Consider the following 24,949-nt stretch of genomic DNA (forward strand, 5'->3'; position numbering starts at 1 on the left):
GTTCAAGTCCTGGCTCAAGCGATGAGCTCACGCCAAGGTTAAGCGAGAATAATGTAACGACTCCGGAAACATCCCTCAGCGGGCAAACAAATAGAGAAGAAAACAGACTCGTCCAAGACTCTGAGAGCGCAGCTGTCTGCTGTGAGCAGCTGTAAATGGCAGCTTTTAAAAGATGCACCTCTAACAACAATAATAATAATAACTGTGTACTGGATTATTAGAATCCGCTGGTAAATCAGGCTGCCAGTCTGAAGCATCACGTCGCTGTTTTAAGACATTTGCGTGTCTCTGGAAGCCTGCAGACCAGCAGGTTGTGCCGTGTGCTGAAACCAGCTTTTTGGGGCGTCTGACAGCAGGTTTGGTGAGAATGATCCTCATATTACCAATTCCTCCTCCAGCCTGCCCGATACCCCTTACGCCTGTACCTGGGCATTCGCTGGGAGCGCAGTCGACGGTCTCTAAGTTAGTAACGCGCTATTTGCCTCGCTCACTTTGGACGAAGGCGTTTACTAAATATGTAAATTGGAAATGTAAATGTTATAAACATATGTGCACATATTCAGATGTGCGTTCACACTGAATGATTTTCCCACTCGGGATCTCGCGAGTCCGGACTGCGATGAGGAAGGCGGTACTTTAAGAAGTTTCTGCTCGGTGCAGCCATGATTCTGGTCATCACTGCACACACACACACACACACACACACACACATAGACATACGCACACACAGACGCACACACAGACGCACACACGCGCGCTCGGACACACACACACGCGGGGACACGCACGCACACACATGCACACACACACGCGCGGACACACACACACATAGACACACGCACACACAGACACACACACACGCAGGGACACGCACACACATACATGCACACACACACACGCACACATAGACACACGCACACACAGACACACACAGACGCGGGGACACGCACGCACACACATGCACACACACGCGCGCGAACACACAGACACACACAGATGGGTGCGGACACACACACACACGCACGCACGCATGCACACACACACACTCTCGCACCCGCGCGTGCCCGTGTACCTTTCACTCCTGATATCTATATTCCTGGCAGCACACGGTGCTTGTGGTTTCTGCTGGTAACACTGCCTTTCATTAGCATGCTGGACAGCCACGCCGCCCATATGTCACCAAACAGATCCCCATGTTTTATTTATTCAAAGTTATTTTACCCACTGCCACCCCCCCCCCCCTCAGATAAGCTCGCTCGCAGGGTGGGGCGGGGCGGAAAAGGGCAGGAGCCGGGCCGCTGGCGCACAGAACAGGCCACAAAAGTGAAAGTGTTTGATGATCACATCCGGTCATGGAACAGCCCCCTGAAAAAGGCAAGATCTCCCTGGGGATCCCGGTAATCTGGGAAAAGGCAAATGGATCTCCATGCACCTAGGAGTCGATCACCAAACGAAGCTGTCAAAGAAGGTCGCTGTGCTGGTTTGGGGGGGGGGGGGGGCACGGTCAAATGGAAAATGCTAAGCGGTGCGGCAGTTAAAAACAATTTGTCAGAGTGAATGGTGGCGGACAGGGGTGGGGCACTCCGGCGGGGTTTGGGGGTGGGGCGTGGATGGTGGGTGCGTGGGCTGGGGGCGGGGGAGTGGGCTGAAGAGGGGGGGCATGAGCAGATGGAACACTGCTCCCAGTGGGACTCGTCATTCATCAAAGTCACCAGGAAGAGTCGGGCTTGTCTTCTCCAGCAGAGAGTGAGAGAGGGAGAGGAAGGGAGGGAGAGAGAGAGAGAAAGAGAGAGAGAGCGCCCCCTGAGTGTAGGGCACAGCGGTGTGGCTAGTGCTAGGCTGGTGTTTGCCTACACTGACATCACTCTTCAGCTTGATCAACACCTCAATGTAGACTGCACTCTCTGGCCACCAGAGGGCGATGTGCTCAGTGGAGGGTACAAAAAGAAGGGATCTCGGGAAGGTGGGTACACAGTCACCAACATGGCCGACATTCGCGCGGTTTCATTGGGAGGGGGGGGGGGGTGAAACCAGGGAAAGTCAGGCGGCGGCTTCAGGCTCTTCCCGCTGCCCTCACAGGGGTCACCAAAGGCCGTGTCCCGTCCTGTGCTGTTAGCTAAGGACACCCCCTTCATCTTCCCACCACTCATTGTTTCTCTCTCGCTCTCCTTCTCTCTCCACCTCCCTCATTCCGTGTGACCCAGATTGATTCACTTTGCCGTACCGCTTCCGCTGACAAGCGAGCGGGGAAGAGAGATCCGTGTTCGACATGACGGCCAAGCGGGAAAGCGGGATTCTAATTCCCGCAGTTTAGCCGCCTCCCCGGAGTGCCGAGCCTTGTGATGTTTCTGTCAACAGCGATCCGGCAAACAAAAGGGCAAAACAAAACTGACAACGAGTTCACTTCCGTTTTTGCCCGGCTCATTTTCTGCGCGGTTACGAACACAGAGAGCGGAGGCATTGACACGAAAATAATTCCCCGGTGGGCCATGTGAACCTCTCCCGGGAATTCGCTGCTATGGATCACGATTCCATATCAAACAAGCGTCTACCTTGGGTTAGTGGGGCCCCGCCCCGTAGCGATAAACCGTTCCCATGTTCTCTGTGATGCTTCTCTGACCGAAAAGTACAACAACCACGACGGCTTCATTATAGTGAACACAGCAGTATTTAAATATTTACTATCTGTGTAAATAAAAGGGTTTGGCGAGTTAAAAATGAATAGAAATGCTAAATGAATTAATCAAAAGAACGATATGAAAATTTAAACGTCAGTGTCCCGATGTGTCTGGGCAGCGAGCCATCTTCCGGACGGGCCGCTCTGTCACCGCTCTTTGACGTGTGTGAGAAACAGAGAAAGCAGGCGAAGGTCACCAAAAAAAAAGCTGGCAGCGATCAGGCAGAACGGCGGGCGATGATCACACGGAAAATCTGCCAGCGATCACAGGGAAAACAACCCAGAAACGGGCAGGGAAAAGTGCTGGAATGGGCAGCAAAAAGCCTAGTAATAATCACATAAAAACAGAAAGGATGACAGACAAAACAGTGATCATCACATAACAAAGGCAATAATCAAAGAAAAAAACCCTAGGATGATCACAAAAAATAACAATAAAAAAAACTGAAAATGATGACAGAAAAACACAGTAAGTCAGGCAGTTGTTGCAGAAAACCTGGCAGTAGGTACAGAAAAAACCAAGCAATGAACGCATAAAAAAGTTTGTGGTTAATCACAAAATACAGGTAACAATCACAGGAAAAATTCAATCATCACAAAAAAACTGGCAATAATTCTGAAAACAAAAACAGAAATAATGATTGCAGAAAAAACTGCTTGATGATTACACAAAAAAATCACAGAAAAATCCCAGTAATGATCACAAAAAGGTAATACTCAAAGAAGAGAAAACAGTGAAGATCACAGAAAAACCCAGTGATGATCACAAAAAAGTAATACTCACAGAAATCAGCGATGATCACAGAAAAACCCAGTGATGATCGCAAATAGGTAATGCTCACAGAAATCAGCGATGATCACAGAAAAACCAAGTGATGATCACAAAAAGGTAATACTCACAGAAATCAGCGATGATCACAGAAAAACCCAGTGATGATCACAAATAGGTAATGCTCACAGAAAACACCAATGATCACAGAAAAGAACCCAGTAATGATCACAGTCCTCCAGCATTTTCTGAACACTTTCATTGTTAGGACGGCATGTCACTGTAAGCACTGGCGCCCACGCATGAGCCCTGAAGGAGACCTCACTCCAACGGCCACCCAATCAACAAAGGGACAAAAACTGCAAAGTGTTTCTGGGGAAAAACTGGACCAGCACCTCTGATACTCCAGAACCCCACAACACATCCCCAAGGCCTCACACTGGACACTTTCACCTTTTCCCAATTTTGTCACAGCACGCAGGCTGAGGTCAGCTGTGGTAGATGTGTTTAACCTCAGGAAGTTCGTTTCTGAACAATTTCTAAGGCTGCTTCTCAGAATTCTTTGCTCGAAAGAGGAAAAACATGCTAAATTGCTCGAATGGATAATTATGCTAATTTGGGCTCCTTCAGGTCTAAACAGAGAAGCGCGGCAGGACGACTAATGAAAGTGATACAGTGTGAACCGGAACGCAGGAGGAACGCACAAGGCTCAGATCGCAGCCACTACAGCTGTCGTTGGGATCAAGGTGTGCGGTTCCTCCTGCAGGAACAATCTTGCCGTCCCTGCATGGGGCACCTTGCAGGAACAGATGCAGTGAAGCCACTGAATCAAATGACAAATACATTCCAGAGAGAGGGAGGAGGAGGAGGGGAGAAGGGAAGAGAGAGGGAGGGCTGTTTTCCCATAGAGGTGTATGAAACACAGAAATGATATTAATCTGGCATCTGGTGCAGCAGAATGCTTGATCCCTGATAAAGACTCATTATAAAGTGTACTTACAGCTCACCTGCACCTGTGCTAACTGCGGACAAACACCACGAGCCGATCACGGTGCCTGCCTCTCACAGCACTGCGTGCTTAACGGCAGTTACTGTTACTCTCACGGCTTCCGCTGCATTTACAGCTCCGCAGAAACCGGGTGGCAGGAGAGTGGACAGAGAAATTAAGCCACACAGAATGAGAAATGACTCCGGCGCTTAAATGGATGGATGGCGGAGCCCAGAGAGGGGGCGAAAATGAGGTTTAAAGTAATGGGTGTTAACAGGGGGCATACAGAAATAACAGGACACGTCATGTGAGATCATATCAGCCGCGCGGGTAGTGGGAAGCGGGCTGGCAGGAAGTGGGGAGCAGGGAGAGGGGAGCGGATCAGGAGGGAGCAGGGAGTAGGGAGACATCTTCAGAGGCCCTGAGGACGGCATCACGAAAGCCAGAGGAGATGTAAAAGTGCGTGCGTGAGATGGTACAGCACTGGCAAGGTACAAGGCAGGTACAATTAAGGAGAGAGATAATACACCACTTTGTCTCTCTCTCTCACACACACACAAACACACACACGGCCGGCTGCATACCGCTACTGTAAACAAGATAAAAACAAATTGTGAGCGCGTGTGTGTGTGTGGTGGGGGGGGGGGGGTAACGCGGCGGACACGGAGCCGCAGAAATCCAATAAGGTAACCTCTGTTTAACGCACGGGGGCATTGAAGGACACTGTGGCGGATCGATTGGGGGGGGGGGGGGAGGGGGGATGGAAGAGAAACAGAGGCAAGGGGGCGGATTCACCTACTGAGGGAGAGAAGACACATGCATGGCTGACACACTGGGGAGGGGCACGGGGAGCCAGAGGACAGAAGCTTACCTGTGGGGGAGAGCAGGCCGGAGGACAGAAGCTTACCTGTGGGGGACAGCAGGCCGGAGGACAGAAGCTTACCTGTGGGGGACAGCAGGCCGGAGGACAGAAGCTTACCTGTGGGGGAGAGCAGGCCGGGGGACAGCAGGCCGTGCACGCCGTGAGGGAGCAGACGCGAGCTTTCCTGCATGGTGACGCCCAAGGAGCGCTTGGGGGGACGGCCTGGCCGGGAGCTGGGGGGTCAGAGAGGGGGGGGGAGTGTCAGTCTACAGGTGGTGCCCACATCTGTCACTGCCACACCACCTGTAAGATGTCATTATGTACAGCAGTGCACAGCACAATTTTTATCCCCTTTCCCAATTGAAACTAAGGACCATCATCAGAAGCATGTGTCACCAGAAGGACAGTCACCAAACAGGGTCCACAGGCAGCAGCACAGCCCTGAAGGGAACCATAATGGGGGGGGGCACTTTTCATCCCTAGGGCTCAGCAGAGCACGATGCTGGTACACAACGACACCTAGAACGGTATGATCTTATTGGCCGGAGCGTCGGAGCCACTCCCACGGACACTGCAGACGCTGTGCGGCCAGAAATACCTCTGGTGGGCAATAGGAGGCAAGCAAGACCACGAACTTTACCAGGGGGGGAAGCAGGGTTACATGTGGCAGCACCCCCCTGATAAAGCCAGAGAGAGAGTGATGCGGGAAGCGAGCCTGAGGAGGCTGAATTAAAGAGGGCGGACGTGGGGGGCAAGAGGAGAAATCGCTGGACAAGGGAAATGCTAATTTCAGTGTGTATATGATTAGGGCAGCAGGCCGCTATCGGAGGAGCGCCGAGGATGAGGAACAAAAGCGGCGATAAATGGAGGGGTGCAGACAGGCCACGGCGCAGGGCCGGTGTCTGACTGTACGGGGGAGGCGGGAGCGGCTTGAAAAAGTGTCTGGGGCTGGCGGATGCAAACATGCTAGCCTGGCCTTTATTTCCCGGGATGAAAGTCAGACAGCTGCACCGAACGAAGAACACAGCGGGAAAAACAAAAGCGCGGAGAATCTGGACACCAAACGGGACGCTCTCATGTGCGTTCCAAAGCGCATCACCGTCAGAACAAAGCGGATCTGCTGTGTAAGCTGTCTGCGTAGCGGACAGACACACACACACACACACACACACACACGCGCGCGCAGACCCAGTCGAGCTGCCCCGACAGGAGACACCCACACCACAGCAGCGCACACAGCCTCCAAGCGGCCATCACAAACGCGGCTTCTGCTCTCTCTCCAGCCGCTCGTTCTTTCCTTCGCGGGACCCGCGGTCTGCGTTCCGACCCAGCGCCACGTTAATCATGCACTCGGTAAAGGCCGCTCCCCCGCTCCTTCCGTTTCCGGAAAAGTGCCTCATTTGAAAACCGTCCAGATCATTCACTCAGGCCTGTTTAATTATGTACAAGCATGAAAAGCGACACCGTTGAAATTATTTATGAATAATGCGTACTGTGCACATGCTATTACTTGGGATAAAAATAATCCAAGATTCTTTATTTAATTAGCCAAATACTGTACAGTAGGCCGTGCAGAGAGGTGACTGCTTGTTCCGGGAGTTTCTGATAAAATGAAAAGGCTATGGCCATCAGACCGTCAACCGGAGATCCAGCCAGAGATCCCAACTCAGTGGCCGCAGAGCCAGACCCAGACGGAAATCAGGACCCGCACTCTCTCCTGTCACTGTGCCGATCCAATTAAAAACCGAACAGAGCCAGCAGTCAACACGCATCGCGTTGGCAGCTAAAGTAACAAGACAAGCCGTAATATTATTAACCGTGAAGATCGTCAAGGCGACAGGCGGCTGTCATGCTCTGTCAGGACACAGGTTTGGTCAGCGGACGGTGCAACGCGTCACTCGTCCTCTTCGCTTTTTATGGGCTGTAAATTTTAATTTTGAATATAGTACACAGCACCCTAGGAGCTAAACGCCTTTAGTAACGCTTACTTAGGCTGTGTAGATGCCCGTAAAATTAAAATGACATTATGTGATGCCATGACAAAAACTTATAGCAGTAAACAAGGTGTCAATTTCACATTTTTTTAATTAGTATAATGTAGCGGTAATATTCCCTTTATATGCATAAATCTAAAAATGACCCCACTATATGAGTGTCAAAATAATAATTATTATTATTATTATGTACAGAAAAAAATGTCCTATAATTCTGGAAATAACAAATGTGAAAAATATAAATACAATAATTTATAATAATTATAATAAACATCAGTGTAAAAATTGTACAATTAATCATCCTGTATAACCAAAATATATACAGCCTTTGAGCTGGATATAATAATAATAATAATAATAATAATAATAATCTGATGTGGCCTACATATGTACCTTAGGCGAAAGAAAATATTAAATATTACGAAAGATGATCACAGAGCCCAGTTAAAAATAAGACGAGTTAGGATCAGCAAAAGACACTAAAACTTTAAATATCATGCCCAGACCAGTGCCTGTTGGCTGTCGTTCACAGGGGCCAACAAACTCTAACGCAGTGACGGCCTCAGCGTGTGACTCTCTCCCTCCCTGCATCTCTCTGACACAAAAGCCCCCGGTCTGAGTGGCCCGTCCCTCTGTCCTCCTGTCAGAGCTACCAGGAGCTACCAGTAAACAGCTAATTACCGGAATGTTCCTATTATGCATGTGCTTCCGAAAAAGGAAGAGAGCCTTAAACTGAGCTGAAGGGGTCGCCAAGGATTGGGAATTCTGGGATAATGATGTGGAAGCCGAGGGGGTTACCATCCGGAAAATGGCCCAAGGAACGAGGGGGAGGAAGAAAGGGGCCTGTTTAGCTGCTTAACCAGGTACTTCCTCAAATGTCACGCGGGCCAAAGGGGTTTCCTTTAGAGTGTGTACTGCTGTGTGAGTGCGCTGCCTGTTTTGTCCAGAAACTCGGCTATAATGTGGTGGAGTGTTTGTTCTCGAGTGCTCGTCTCACTGTCTCCGAGAGTCACAGCGAGCGCAAGGGACCGGGGGGAGCCCACCCTCTCTTGTTTTCCACCGGGTGATTTTGCAAGAGCCTGCCTTTCTGATCCCCCAGGAGTCGTAAAGCCCTTTTCTTATTTAGTTCCCCTCGGAGCGGCCATTGTTGGAGCTGAAGAAGCCTTTTCCTCGCCTACGACAGGTGTTTCCCTTCCACTTGATTAAAAAAGGCGAGCCCCACGTCCCGAAGGCGGGCGAGCGAGCAGCGAACGTGGGGGCTTGAGGCGGCGGTGAACCCAAACGGAATCATTACGCATTCGTACGGCACAATGTAGTCACTCCCAAAAATAGCACAGCGATGCACATGCAGAGAGGCGGCTCGATGCATGTAACCTTGATTGTGTTTATTTAAACCGCTGTGTGTGTGAGCTATACACAATGCCTATAGGTTCTGCCCGCTGTCTTTTGTTAGTCAGGAACCGGAGGTCATTTCCTCATGGCAGTTTGCGTTTAAGCAGAGTAGTTCCGCAGGGCACATTTTCCGGGTTGGTATGAAATTCTGCAGCTCAGAGCTGTGGTTCAGCCGGGATCACCAGGACAAAGCTCTCTGAGGCCCTTAACCGCCTCCCTACAACTGAAACAAATGCCTGTTTATTAAGAGTCAAGGAAGTTGGCAGAAGTTTGTCGAACCGCCATTTGGTCGGTGGCTTCCAGTTGGATGGGCAGCCATTCCTGCTCATTAGAAGTTAAAATGATTCATATTAATCTTCGGATATAAAGCAGAAGCGCAGGGAGGTGAGACTCGGCTCGTCAGGCCCGTTCCATCGCGATCAGGCCGCGGCTCCTCACAGCGCCTCTTCGCCAAGCGCTCTTCCGCTCGCTTATCCATGTCATTCCCGACTGGCTGAGCTCGGCATGCCGGCTCCTTCCACGATCACCCCACGACGGTAGGGGGAGGGGTCTGAGATCCCTCTCTCCCGTGCACCTCGGGGTCCCGCTGGGCACGGGGAACAGATGGCGCCGTCGAGTCATTCACACGTTCGGCAGAAACCCCTTTCGGCGCACACGACCACGTAAATCACGCCTCCTGGTCCCTGGTGAGGCCAGCGTCTCTGCGGCAGACAACTTAAACTGGGTTACTAAGCACTTTTTATTCCCCGTGAATTTTGTAAATATGTCCTTGTCATTTTTCAAAGAGTCATATGAAATATTCATTCCCAGACAGCACCTGCTAATCTCTGAACGGAGGGGGTGCCTATGTTCGCAGGCCGAGCCCCCGTGAGACTCCTGGCCCCACCCACTCCGTGGAAAAAGGCCAAGAGCAGGATCACAGCAGGTCATTTGGGGCCCCGCCCCGACAGAGAGCCCCTCTACCTCTCAGGGAGAGTGGGGAGGGCAGGGGGTCCAGGGGAGTCAGAGGGTCCGACCGCAGTTGAGAGGACAACAGAAATCTGATCTGAAAAATTTTAATGGGAAATTGTTTAAACAACAACAAAGACGATAGCAGCCAAAAAAAAAACTGTACAAGTCAGGGTGCCTTTGAAGATATTTAATTAAAATCTAATCCTGCATTCTTAAAAGCTCACATAAATTAAGCTGTCATTCAGGAGATTTATGCATTCTCATTTGCATATTGCATACAATTCATCAATTACTCATGTTTGAAAGGCTTGCGTTTCCCAGGGAGAGGGGCTGCCAGTGTGCCAGCAGAGAGACAGAGGGAGAGAGGGGGGGGGAGAGGGAGGGGCTGCCAGTGTGCCAGCAGAGAGAAGGAGGGAGAGGGGGGGGAGAGGGAGGGGCTGCCAGTGTGCCAGCAGAGAGGAGGGAGAGAGAAGGAGAGAGGGGGGGCGGGTGGGAAGAGGGAGGGGCTGCCAGTGTGCCAACAGAGAGAAGGAGAAAGAGGGAGGGAGGGGCTGCCAGTGTGCCAGCAGAGAGAAGGAGGGAGAGAGGGAGGGGCTGCCAGTGTGCCAGCAGAGAGAAGGAGGGAGAGAGGGAGGGGCTGCCAGTGTGCCAGCAGAGAGAAGGAGGGAGAGAGGGAGGGGCTGCCAGTGTGCCAGCAGAGAGAAGGAGGGAGAGAGAGGGAGGGGCTGCCAGTGTGCCAGCAGAGAGAAGGAGGGAGAGAGGGAGGGGCTGCCAGTGTGCCAGCAGAGAGAAGGAGGGAGAGAGAGGGAGGGGCTGCCAGTGTGCCAGCAGAGAGAAGGAGGGAGAGAGGGAGGGGCTGCCAGTGTGCCAGCAGAGAGAAGGAGGGAGAGAGGGAGGGGCTGCCAGTGTGCCAGCAGAGAGAAGGAGGGAGAGAGGGAGGGGCTGCCAGTGTGCCAGCAGAGAGAAGGAGGGAGAGAGGGAGGGGCTGCCAGTGTGCCAGCAGAGAGAAGGAGGGAGAGAGAGGGAGGGGCTGCCAGTGTGCCAGCAGAGAGAGGGAGGGAGAGAGAGGGAGGGGTTGCCAGTGTGCCAGCAGAGAGAGGGAGGGAGAGAGGGAGGGGCTGCCAGTGTGCCAGCAGAGAGAAGGAGGGAGAGAGAGGGAGGGGTTGCCAGTGTGCCAGCAGAGAGAAGGAGGGAGAGAGGGAGGGGCTGCCAGTGTGCCAGCAGAGAGAAGGAGGGAGAGAGGGAGGGGCTGCCAGTGTGCCAGCAGAGAGAAGGAGGGAGAGAGAGGGAGGGGCTGCCAGTGTGCCAGCAGAGAGAAGGAGGGAGAGAGGGAGGGGCTGCCAGTGTGCCAGCAGAGAGAAGGAGGGAGAGAGAGGGAGGGGTTGCCAGTGTGCCAGCAGAGAGAAGGAGGGAGAGAGGGAGGGGCTGCCAGTGTGCCAGCAGAGAGAAGGAGGGAGAGAGGGAGGGGCTGCCAGTGTGCCAGCAGAGAGAAGGAGGGAGAGAGAGGGAGGGGCTGCCAGTGTGCCAGCAGAGAGAAGGAGGGAGAGAGAGGGAGGGGCTGCCAGTGTGCCAGCAGAGAGAAGGAGGGAGAGAGAGAGGGGCTGCCAGTGTGCCAGCAGAGAGAAGGAGGGAGAAAGAGAGAGAGAGACGGAGAGAGTGAGACGGAGAAGGAGAGAATTGCATTTGATTCCAATGCCCAGGAGAAGTCAGCCTCCATATGTCCCTGCTTACAGCTTAGATCCACCGCACACACACATATACACACACACACAGAGTCACAGCAGACATACACACACACACAGAGTCACAGCAGACATACACACACACACACAGAGTCACAGCAGACATACACACACACACACACAGTCACAGCAGACACACACACTCACACAGAGTCACAGCAGACATACACACACACACACACAGTCACAGCAGACACACACACTCACACAGAGTCACAGCAGACATACACACACACACACACACAGTCACAGCAGACACACACACTCACACAGAGTCACAGCAGACATACACACGCACACACACACATACACACTCACATACAAACACTGAACTGCCCGCAGCGGGTGGGACGAGACCGGCACCGTGGGCCGGAGTATTAAAGACAGAGTGATAGCAAGGTGTGTGTGTGTGTGGGGGGGTGTCATAGTGACAGTGACTCTGACTCCCACGATGCTGTGCATGTGACATACCGGCCCGACATTGGCAGGGCCACTGAGGCACTGGCCCCAGCTGAAAGCTGATTGGCTGCTGCAGGGTCCCACCACTGTAACTCACCTATTCAAAATAAGTCATTAGCTAAAGATCATCATGATGACCAGTTTTGTTTTGATCTTTAAACTGCAGGTATAGAAAGATTGGGGAGTGGGTCCTTCAGTACGTCAGAACCTGCAAGGATTTGAAGGAGCCTGAACAGAAGGGCGACCTCGTTCGGCGAGACTGTTCCTCCTCTTGACGAGCTGCTCTCAGTGGCACGTCATGAACGGCCCTATACTTTTACCTCAGCACATTTCTCACATTCCTGCTCCTGCCCCAGCGGCTCTACTGTGTAAAATCCATCCATCCACTTTCAAACCCCCGGTCTAAGTGCGCCATTCGCTAAGCTAAGTGAATCGGACGCCCTCTGGGTCTTGCGGCACTGGCTGGGTCCTCGCCGACGCCCTCTGGGTCTTGCGGCACTGGCTGGGTCCTCGTCGACGCCCTCTGGGTCTTGCGGCACTGGCTGGGTCCTCGCCGACGCCCTCTGGGTCTTGCGGCACTGGCTGGGTCCTCGCCGACGCCCTCTGGGTCTTGCGGCACTGGCTGGGTCCTCGCCGACGCCCTCTGGGTCTTGTGGCACTTGGCTGGGTCCTCGCCGACGCCCTCTGGGTCTTGCGGCACTGGCTGGGTCCTCGCCGACAGCTAAGCCACCTGCACCTTCTGCACTGCTCTGGGCTGCTTCTGTTCCACTATGCACTGCTGCTATTTTGATATTTTTTCAGGTTAGCAAAACGACAGTATTTGTGGTTGTTGCTGCTGCTGTATTTTTTTCACACCCTGCAGGAATGTCTGCTAACTCGGCATCTTGTAGCATGATCGCAGGGCTTGGTGAGACCAGGGGGCCCCTTGAGGGGGCCCCACACGTGCTTTAATGCAGCGCAGATAGTCCTCGCTTCCACAGCGAGGAGTAGAAGAGTTCAGAGTCACTCAGGAACAGCAAACACCACTCCTACCCTAAGCAATGTCCAAAAGGACTCTCTTCAAGAAGGATTTTGCAGCTTCATACATCGTACATACATACTTCATGCTTCATAGATACTTTCCTCGCTGCCCTGTACAGTTAGCGCTAAACGGGGGGGCCACTGAACGCTGGCCTGCGATTCTGTGATGCCACCTCCCATTCATTGGGAGACAACGCTTAGCCTTTTGCCCCTTGGGTGAGGGGTTCCCAAGGTGGGGGGTTCAACGGGGTTCCCAAGGGTCTGCCGTGGAGAATGAGCCAGCAGGCCGGCGGAAACATCCAGAATCCAGCAGGGCTGCCGGGGTCAAGGTGAGCGCTGCCCACATGACCGGCCCAGTCGAAGGATTAGCTGCATTTAATCTGTGTCCCTTCAACTACTGAGCCGCATGTAAAAAGCAATTAAATATCCCCGGGATTACAGCCGCCACCCTCCCCCAGCCTGCCCCCCAGCACTTTCAGAATTGAAAGGTGCTGAAAAGTAGCGTTTCACTTCAGCGCAATACCACCTTAAGCTGCAGCCACTGAAACGCAGCCGCAGACACGCAGCCACGGAAATGCAACCACGGACTCACAGCTGTGGACACACAGCTGCAGACACGCAGCCACGGAAATGCAACCACGGAAATGCAACCACGGACTCACAGCTGCGGACACGCAGCCGCAGACACGCAGCCACAGAAATGCAACAACGGACTCACAGCCGCGGACACGCAGCCGCAGACACGCAGCCACGGAAATGCAACCACGGACTCACAGCTGCGGAAACACAGCCACAGAAATGCAACCACGGACTCGCAGCCGCAGACACGCAGATACACGGCCACGGAAATGCAACCATGGACTCACAGCCGCGGACATGAAGCCGCAGACACGCAGCCACGGTAATGCACCCACGGACTCACAGCCGCAGACTCGCAGCCGTGGAAATGCAACCACAGACTCGCAGCCGCGGAAATGCAACCACAGACTCGCAGCCGCGGAAATGCAACCACAGACTCGCAGCCGCGGACACGCAGCCGCAGACACGCAGACACGCAGCCACGGAAATGCAACCACAGACTCGCAGCCGCGGACATGCTCCTCCATTCATTCGCGTGTCAGCGCCCCCTACAGACACGCACTTCGGACTCCTCTATATTTAACTTCCCATAAATACTATATGAGCGTTCATGGCGTAGTCCTCTGCCTGTATCCCCTCATTTGGGCTGTCCCCGGGCACCAATCAAAGCCCCATTTCTGGGGGGGGGGGCAATGGTTTCTGGGACCGAAGAGCCACCGGAGTGTTTACAGTAGCAAAAGCTCACTGGCCTAACCCTCTTGCCACCCCCCCCCCCCCCCCGCACACACACACACAGCAATGCAGCACAAAACCGGCAATATGATACCCCCCCCCCCACTTCCACAACGGCTCCTTTGTTCCCTTTATTAACAGAAAGAATCCGCATTCAGTTTTATTAAAAGCGGGGCGGGGGGCATATGGAGGAGGACCTATAACATAAAAACATGTATGGCTGGACTGGGGGGGTCCTCTCTCATGCCTCAGGCCGCGCCGGCCTTTTGGTGTGTGTGGCCCCCGCTCGCATATCTCCCGGTGGCACTTCACATCCCCCGCTGATATCAAACACGCTTCGGAAAGCCACCCCCCACCCTTTGTTGGAGGCCTGTCATCCTTTTCCAGGGATTCCTTTTCAGATTCCCTCCCCCCTCGGCCACACCCTCTCCCTCTCCTCACCATTATAATCTCACTTCTCTCCCCCCTTTTTAGTAAAAATGGCCTCCTGTTTTCAGTGGCTCTGTGTGTGTGTGCGCGCAAGTGAAGGACGGGGTCACCGGGGTCACAGGGCGCCCCCCTCCCCAGGCTCTCCCTCAGATCCCCCCCAAACCCCAGCTGACCCTCCGCCGGGCCGTGAACCCACATCCCCCCGTGCGGCTCTCATCTCCCAGTGAAAGCCTCTCTCTGTGTCCCGTTCCACTCCGCTTCCCACTTTCATCTTTCCGCAACTTCTGCCTGCTCCCTCCCTGGCACCCCCACATCGAACCGGGTGTCTTATCAGTGACAGTTCCACACTGCAGATTCCACACTGCAGATTCCACACTGATTACAGGGCAGCAACGTTTATAAAGACATGATGTCCCCTTAATGACATTTATAGACATGATGTCCCGTTAATGACATTTATAAAGACATGATGTCCCTTTAATGACATTTATAGAGATGATGTCCCGTTAATGACATTTATAAAGACATGATGTCCCGTTAATGACATATATAAAGACATGATGTACCCTTAATGACATTTATAAAGACATGATGTCCCTTTAATGACATTTATAGACATGATGTCCCGTTAATGACATTTATAAAGACATGATGTCCCTTTAATGACATTTATAGAGATGATGTCCCGTTAATGACATTTATAAAGACATGATGTCCCGTTAATGACATATATAAAGACATGATGTACCCTTAATGACATTTATAAAGACATGATGTCCCTTTAATGACATTTATAGAGATGATGTCCCATTAATGACATTTATAAAGACATGATGTCCCGTTAATGACATATATAAAGACATGATGTCCCTTTAATGACATTTATAGAGATGATGTCCCGTTAATGACATTTATAAAGACATGATGTCCCCTTAATGACATTTATAGACATGATGTCCCGTTAATGACATTTATAAAGACATGATGTCCCGTTAATGACATATATATAGAAGACATGATGTACCCTTAATGACATTTATAAAGACATGATGTCCCTTTAATGACATTTATAGGGATGATGTCCCGTTAATGACATTTATAAAGACATGATGTCCCGTTAATGACATTTATAGAGATGATGTCCCGTTAATGACATTTATAAAGACATGATGTCCCGTTAATGACATTTATAAAGACATGATGTCCCGTTAATGACATTTATAAAGACATGATGTCCCGTTAATGACATTTATAGACATGATGTCCCGTTAATGACATTTATAAAGACATGATGTCCCGTTAATGACATATATAAAGACATGATGTACCCTTAATGACATTTATAAAGACATGATGTCCCTTTAATGACATATATAAAGACATGATGTCCCTTTAATGACATTTATAGAGATGATGTCCCGTTAATGACATTTATAAAGACATGATGTCCCCTTAATGACATTTATAAAGACATGATGTCCCGTTAATGACATTTATAAAGACATGATGTCCCGTTAATGACATATATATAGAAGACATGATGTACCCTTAATGACATTTATAAAGACATGATGTCCCTTTAATGACATTTATAGGGATGATGTCCCGTTAATGACATTTATAAAGACATGATGTCCCGTTAATGACATTTATAGAGATGATGTCCCGTTAATGACATTTATAAAGACATGATGTCCCGTTAATGACATTTATAAAGACATGATGTCCCTTTAATGACATTTATAGAGATGATGTCCCGTTAATGACATTTATAAAGACATGATGTCCCGTTAATGACATATATATAGAAGACATGATGTACCCTTAATGACATTTATAAAGACATGATGTCCCTTTAATGACATTTATAGGGATGATGTCCCGTTAATGACATTTATAGACATGATGTCCCGTTAATGACATTTATAAAGACATGATGTCCCGTTAATGACATATATATAGAAGACATGATGTACCCTTAATGGCATTTATAAAGACATGATGTCCCTTTAATGACATTTATAGAGATGATGTCCCGTTAATGACATTTATAAAGACATGATGTCCCGTTAATGACATATATATAGAAGACATGATGTACCCTTAATGACATTTATAAAGACATGATGTCCCTTTAATGACATTTATAGGGATGATGTCCCGTTAATGACATATATAAAGACATGATGTCCCGTTAATGACATTTATAGAGATGATGTCCCGTTAATGACATTTATAAAGACATGATGTCCCGTTAATGACATTTATAAAGACATCATGTCCCCTTAATGACGTTTATAAAGACATGATGTCCCTTTAATGACATTTATAGGGATGATGTCCCGTTAATGACATATATAAAGACATGATGTCCCGTTAATGACATTTATAGAGATGATGTCCCGTTAATGACATTTATAAAGACATCATGTCCCCTTAATGACGTTTATAAAGACATGATGTCCCCTTAATGACGTTTATAAAGACATCATGTCCCCTTATTGACGTTTATAAAGACATGATGTCCCTTTAATGACATTTATAGAGATGATGTCCCCTTAATGACATTTATAAAGACATGATGTCCCCTTAATGACTTTTATAAAGACATCATGTCCCCTTAATGATGTTTATAAAGACATCATGTCCCCTTAATGACTTTTATAAAGACATCATGTCCCCTTAATGACATTTATAGACATCATGTCCCCTTAATGATGTTTATACAAGCATGTCCTCTTATATTCATTGCTGTAGAGTATATATACTCACGGTGCAACGAATAAACACGTATGTCCAAAAATCCATTATTTTTTTAGGGAGAAAATGTATATTCTCAAAAACCACCTCATAAAATAAACTTAAAACAACATAACAAGACATCCTTAGCAGCACACATAGAAACCTGTTTACCTTTGATCTTTACACAGCCTTCAGTGAACGGTTTAATCTTATAAAATGGACGTTTATTGTTGTCAGCGAGGCAAATATGCCCATGTCAACAAGATATAAACTAATCTCACTTTTTATTCACAATTATCATAAAGAAGTTAGCTTTCTTGCTGTCAACATTGTTAAAATACGCAATATAAGGTAATCCACATAAAAGGCCTTAATTAATATAAATGTTAACCACTGCTTGAATATAAATACTAGTTAAATATACAACATTATAAAACATCTTTGGTGAATGACATGTCAAACGCCATCAGCAGACGGAGAACGAGCATATCCATCTGTAGCACAAAGTCACGGCTATCAGGAAGTGGACACAGCAAGACTAACAAACACAGCTAAATGTCATTGTCCTCATATACCTGCCTGTCGTTTATTTACTGTGCAGTTTGTCTCTGGTCTTCAGTGTTTAATATCTCACCGATCCAGCTATGCCCCCCCCCGCTCTGAAGCGGGTCACCCCCAGAATGCAGCCTGCTGACCCCTCCAGCCAGGTCCATGTGTGACGCTGGTACTGTCCCAGCCACCTGCCTATGCCACACTACCCTGGGCCCACTATGCAGGCGTGTGCGATTGGTCAATCCACCAGGGCAGGTGGTGGTGGGGGGGGGGGCTCTGTAGCCAAAACGTGCACTTCTCTCCGCGACACAAACCCAGTGATCCCTTTCCCCAAATAGACACCCCCAGGACTGGCAGGTCAGAGGTCAGGGGGGCTGGGGGCCTCAAATGAGGCTTGGCTCTGGGGGCCATCAGACACGCTGCAGGTCTGTAACAACTTCATCAGTGAGAGAGAAAGTCAGCCACACACACACACAGGTTTGTAATTATATCTTTGTGGGGACCATCCATTCATTTCTATGGGCCAAACTCTAATAACATTAACTCCTACCCAGCCCTAATTAACTATAAGTAACCAAAGAAAATATTCGACTTTTGGCATTTTTAGTTTTTTGATTGCGGCTGCAGATTTTTATATGTTAATTTCCCTTGTGGGGACTGAAAAAATGGTGCCCATGTCAAATAGGTTTTTATCACATTGTGGGGATATTTGGTTCCTACAATGTAATGTATATTTGGATCACACACAAACACACACACAAACACACACACACACAAACACACTGCGGACAGGACAGGAGCTATGCCGGATATTTCTGAAGCTGCTCTCCCTTTTGAGGGTGGTCATTCTCAGGCCTCGCTGCCGCCCCCATGCCCCCCCACCCCTCTCCCTGGCTGCCCCCCCACCCCTCTCCCTGGCTGCCCCCCAGCTTCACATGCAGTGAAAGCTAAGCTGACACATCTCTGTCTGTAACCTCACACCGCCCATTTTTGGCAGCACTGGTACCTTGCTGGTGTAGAACAGAAACCAGGATCACATTGTTAGTACAGAAAGAGAAAGTGACAGACAGACTGAGAGAGCAGAGCTGAGGGAGAAGGCAGGGGGGAGGGGAGGGAGGTGGGGGAGTGAGGGTAGGAGGGACAGACTAGGAGGGGCGAGCTAGGGTAGGAGGAATAGGACTAGGAGTGAGTGAGTGAGAGAGAGAGAGAAATTGAATGAGTGAGTAAAGAAGTGATCGAGTGAGTGAGTGAGTGAGTGAGAGAGAGAGAGAGAGGGAGAGAAATTGAATGAGTGAGTAAAGAAGTGATCGAATGAGTGAGTGATTGTGTGAGTGAGTGAGTGAGTGATTGAGTGAGTGAGAGAGAAAGAGAAAAATTGAATGAGTGAGTAAAGAAGTGATCGAGTGAGTGAGTGATTGTGTGAGTGAGAGAGAGAGAGAGAGAGAGAGAGAAATTGAATGAGTGAGTAAAGAAGTGATGGGGTGAGTGAGTGAGTGATTGTGTGAGTGAGTGAGGGAGGGAGGGGGCAAGGCGTTATCGTGTCTCCTGTTCTGTAACCTTTCGCTTTTCGCTCTAGTTAATGAGTCCCTTGCAGAAATGCATTATTAACACACCCTCAGAGAGCATATGGTGCCCCAGTGTCGACTCTGTGCTGCTTCTGCTGGAGCTGGCATGGTGACACACTGACACACAGACACACTGTCACACAGAGACACACACACTGGCACATAGTCACACAAACACACACTGTCACAAAGACAGACTGACAGACAGACACTGTCACACACACACACTGTCACATAGAGACGCGCACACACACACATACAGAGATACAGTCACACACATAGACACACTGACACACAGACACTGTTACACAGAGACACACACACATAGAGAGACACACAGTCACACACACACACACAGACACATGGTGACACACAGGTTTTTATTACATTGTGGGGGTCCCCACAATGTAATATAAAGCTAATGCGCGCACACACAGCTGATTACAGTGGAGCACCAGCCCCCGCTTATCAAACTGACCACAGTCTGCTGATGACACCATCACCTAACTTCCCCTTCACTGCATTTTCCTGTCTAGACAGCAAACTTGCAAGTTAACGGCTTCTCCGCAGGCGACTGCGCAGCCAGACCGTATGCGACGGTGTAGCCGCCCAACCCCCACGCCAGCGCAGGGAGGTGTTTGTCCTGGGCCTGGTTCCTGCCAGACTGACCAATCACATGCAAAGGCCCTGGGGCTGTGATCCATGCAGTGGAGATGGGCTCAGTCACGCACAGGGCCTCGTCCTCACGCTTACTGCACTCCACAAAGCCATGACCCAGCAAACCCCCCCAGGGCTCACTACCAGGGTTAGTTCCTGCTCCATTAAATTCAACCTGCCCCCCCGGGAGGTGGAGCTCACAGCAGTGTGTTTACTCTCCCTCTGTCCCCCCCCCGGGGAATGACATTCTCTGACACGGAGGATCGCCAATGTGCACAGGCGACGGCGAACACTGGCATACAGCTGTGGGATGGAATTCCGGATCGGGAATTCCGCTAATGACAACATGGCATCTCTGGTAGGTGGGGGGAGAGGGGGCAGGGGGGGGCTGCTTTTTCTCGTATTTGTTTAATACTTGTTTAATACTTGTTTAATACTGTTTAATAATGCTCCATAATCTGTTTAAATCAGAGCTGAACCGAGAATATCGTGGGAAGATGTAAACACATGAGCCCGCCGGCGCTCGTACCTACAAACATTCCCGACTCAGAACCCCACGGATCCGCATCCCCGCAGAACCCCACGGATCCGCATCCCCGCAGAACCCCACGGATTCGCTTCCCCGCAGAACCCCACGGATCCGCTTCCCCGCAGAACCCCACGGATCCGCTTCCCCGCAGAACCCCACGGATCCGCTTCCCCGCAGCGTCCGGCCGCTTCCCAGTCTGTCAGGATTCTCCTTTAATTTTTTTCTTCCCGTGTTTTGCTCACATGGGATTATACAAAAGAGCACAAACCTCAGGTTCCCATGAGGAACTGTTTGCATGAGTTGTGTGCTTTTTCACGATCAGCGAGGGTAGCAGTGGGGGGGGGGGGCATGGCCACAGTGCCCCCCCCGGAAGGACAGAGCCTAAAGGCTGTGTAATGTAGTCAGTTATGCTCTCCAGAGTGAGAAGGACCCACATGACGAGAAACCTCACCGTCACCCGGACCAATGGAGACACCAAGGGGAACCTTCATGAATTTGCAGGATAACCGCAGGATCAGGAACAAGGACATGTGACGTGGGTGGGGTCGGGACATGCGAGGCGAGGGTGAAGGCCTGGGATTAGGGTGCCTTACGGGGTCATGATCGGAGGCGAGGGCGGCTCTGAGGGACCGTCGTACCAGCTTTCAAGAGTGAGAAGTTAAACAGCCCCCCCACCTCCACCCCCCTCAAGTCCATCACACATCCACAGACGCTGCTAAGCGACAGCTAAATACAAGAGCTAATCCCCACCCACCGTCCAGAATCCCAATGCCTGAAGAAAGGTCCGGGGTCACTCTGACCCACTCCTGTCTCAGGCGAGTCGCCAATCGATTAAGCGCTTTTCATTCCCCTGACAGCCTCCTCCTCTCCGCCTGGATACGGCTGGGATCCGTCCATCGCCCACCCCCAGGCCTTGGCCGACCTCCGCGGAGGTCAAGGAAAGAATGTCGCAAAGAAAATCAATAACGAATGAACCTAAGAAGGGAACGTGTGAGCACGGCCTCATTTTGAAGAAGCTAAAGGTGGTGTGGCCATCTGGGCACGGGGGTGTGGCCATCTGGGCAAGGGGGTGTGGCCATCTGGTTGAAGGACATGGTCACTCAGTTGAGGGGGTGTGGCCATCTGGGCACAGGGGTGTGGCCATCTGGTTGGGAACGGGACATGGTCACTCAGTTGAGGGGGTGTGGCCATCTGGGCACAGGGGTGTGGCCATCTGGTTGAAGGACATGGTCACTCAGTTGAGGGGGTGTGGCCATCTGGTTGAAGGACATGGTCACTCAGTTGAGGGGGTGTAGCCATCTGGGCACGGGGGTGTGGTCATCTGGTTGAAGGACATGGTCACTCAGTTGAGGGGGTGTGGCCATCTGGGCACGGGGGTGTGGCCATCTGGGCACGGGGGTGTGGTCATCTGGTTGGGAACATGACATGGTCACTCAGTTGAGGGGGTGTGGCCATCTGGGCACAGGGGTGTGGCCATCTGGTTGGGAACGGGACATGGTCACTCAGTTCAGGGGGTGTGGCCATCTGGGCACGGGGGTGTGGCCATCTGGTTGAAGGACATGGTCACTCAGTTGAGGGGGTGTGGCCATCTGGGCACGTGGGTGTGGCCATCTGGTTGAAGGACATGGTCACTCAGTTGAGGGGGTGTGGCCATCTGGGCACGGGGGTGTGGCCATCTGGTTGAAGGACATGGTCACTCAGTTGAGGGGGTGTGGCCATCTGGGCACAGGGGTGTGGCCATCTGGTTGAAGGACATGGTCACTCAGTTGAGGGGTGTGCGCATTTGGGCACAGGGGTGTGGCCATCCAGCTCTTCTCGGGTGGATCCAGTAGTACCGACCAGAGGCCGACACAGCACCCCCATTATGGTCACCGAGGGAGAATGACACTGTGAGTCGTCACAGAGAACTCAGAGATCATACATCCATAATCTGCTGGCTGGAGGGAGGTTACGACACAACGGGGTGGATGTAGGGGTGGGAGTGGCATCCAGGCACTGGAAAGAGGAGCAGCGGGCCTTGGCTCGCTCCGGCCCACACCCCTTGTCCCTAATTCAGCCTTGTTTTCATTTATCACTTGTTTTGTGAGGGGTGCCATGGCGACGAACAGAAACCTGGGATGTGAACCTGGGAACCTGGCAGCAGCAGCTCAGACCCAGATAAGAGCCTCTCCCACCCCAGCCCCCTGCCTGGCATTTCACACATGCCTGCCTCTCGATGTCAGACTGCAGGCATTTCACACACACACACACAAGTTGGTCTTTCTATCTAAATGGGGGCCGTCCATTCATTTCTATAGGAAAAACTCTAATCCCAATCACGATACCCTTAACCTCTACCTATTCCAAACCTTAACCATAAGTAACCAACCCAAATACAAGACTTTTGGCATTTTTACTTTTTTGATTGTATTCACAGATTTTTATAAATCTGAGGTTATCCAAATGGGGACCTCAAAAGATGTCCCCAAAAGTAGGGAAATTTTACTACACTTTGGGGACAATTTGGTCCTCAAATGTGATCTATGCAAACCCACACCTACACACACACATACACACGCCAAGACCAGTAATTATATCTTTGTGGGGACTCTCCATTAATTTCTATGGGGAAAACTCTAATCCCAACATGATGACCGTAACCCCTACCCAGCCCTAACCTTAACCATAAGTAACAAACCACAAAATACAAGACTTTTGGCATTTTTAGTTTTTTGATTGCAGTCACAGATTTTTTATGAAATTGAGGAAACTGGTTCCCATATGGTCAAAAAAATGGGTATTCATCACATCGTGGGGACATTTGGTCTCCACAAAGTGAGGTATATCTGGAGCACACACACATGCACATACGCTTGTACACCTAAGCAAGGCAGACATCTCCCTCCTTATCCGTACACCACACCAACCCGACGCCCCCCAGGGTTACCATGGTGACCTTCGGGGGATCAATTTCCCGTCAGGGTTCTGCAGCACTCATTATGAATGCAGAGATGTTCACGGCCCATGTGGGTGGTGGGACTGAAGCAGAGTGCAGTCATACACAGACACACAGACACACAGACACAAACACACACGAATGCACATAAACACACACAGACACAGACACACACATGCCCGCATATACACACATATACACATAAACACACACGCATGCACATAAACACAAACATGGTCACACATAAACACAACACACACACATGTGCACACCGGCCAGCTTGTCATGGAATTTTTAAACAGGTACCCCACCCCCAGCACCACCTCCCCATCTTACTCCAAGAAACCAAGCCCTGCGGCCCAAATCGGGACAGTGTCCCAGCATCAAAGGGACAAAGCCTCCTCGAACTCAACAGGAAACAGGGCAGAAGCACAGGTAGCTCCTCCCAGGTCCATCTTGACCAAGAAGGGGTCCTCTTTCCTCCGCAGCTGTCCAGCGAGCCGCCTGACAGCAATCTGCGCTCAGAAAGGCCCCCACTTCTACCTCTCCTTTCACTTTCATCTCCGCTTTTGTGTGTATCGACTGATCCAAAAATAAACACACACATGCACCCCCCCACACCACGGGTGTCATGTGACATGGCTGTGGTGATGTCATGCCCCCATCCTAGGGGAATGGCCCCCGTATTGATTTCCTCTTGTTTTGAATGCTCCAAAAAATAAAAGCCGGTGGTACTGGGGGGGGGGGACAGAGAGGGAAAGTATTGAATTTTCCACCATTCCCCATATCCATGAAGGGACACGTTCTGACAATAAGTCATAAAAAAGCCCTCGGGCCAATACAGAGGCGGCTCTAAGCACCCCCCCCCCCCCAGGGCAAAGCACGCAGAGACCCTGTCAATCGAAGCTGGATTTTTTATCTATTTCCCGGGGGGGGGGGGCCACCTTGGACAACATAAAGGCGACTCATAGAGGCCAAGCTCAGACCATGTCAGTGCCGGGGGGGGCATCGGAATGCAATCCACCTGTAGGATTTTGGCTGGGACCTACAGCAAACTGCCCCCCCCAAGCTCGCTTCCCCTTTGCTCTTGAGTCATGTAGGGCTGAGGAGATGAAGAGGACATGGACATGTCATCCCTCGCTCAGATGGAGGCCAGCGAGCCACTCCCCTCCCCCACCCTGCCCCCGTGTCCCCAGATAGACAAACATCAGACGCTTCAATCAGGCCCAATCCGGGGGAGTTGGGGGGCTTCCCGGACAAGGTTGTTCATTTCCTCATTCCAGCTGCCTCCCCACATACACCTACTCCTGTGGGGTCTCCCATAATTTGGTGGGAATAAGTACTAGCTATGAGAGCAGATTTACGGCTGTCACTA

At 50.7% G+C, this 24,949-nt stretch overlaps 1 protein-coding gene across 2 annotated transcripts in view; it reads right to left on the reverse strand.

Annotated features, from left to right (window-relative positions):
• Nucleotides 1-24,949, reverse strand: part of dacha (dachshund a) — a 130,360-nt gene that overhangs the window by 70,029 nt on the left and 35,382 nt on the right. For both annotated transcript variants that reach the window (XM_023841733.2, XM_023841732.2), the window contains exon 2: nucleotides 5,414-5,529. In XM_023841733.2, the coding sequence (XP_023697501.1) occupies nucleotides 5,414-5,529 (116 nt within the window). The remainder of the gene's footprint in view (nucleotides 1-5,413; nucleotides 5,530-24,949) is intronic.

This window comes from Paramormyrops kingsleyae, chromosome 24 (genome assembly GCF_048594095.1).
Source record: "Paramormyrops kingsleyae isolate MSU_618 chromosome 24, PKINGS_0.4, whole genome shotgun sequence".
Classification (NCBI taxonomy): domain Eukaryota; kingdom Metazoa; phylum Chordata; class Actinopteri; order Osteoglossiformes; family Mormyridae; genus Paramormyrops; species Paramormyrops kingsleyae.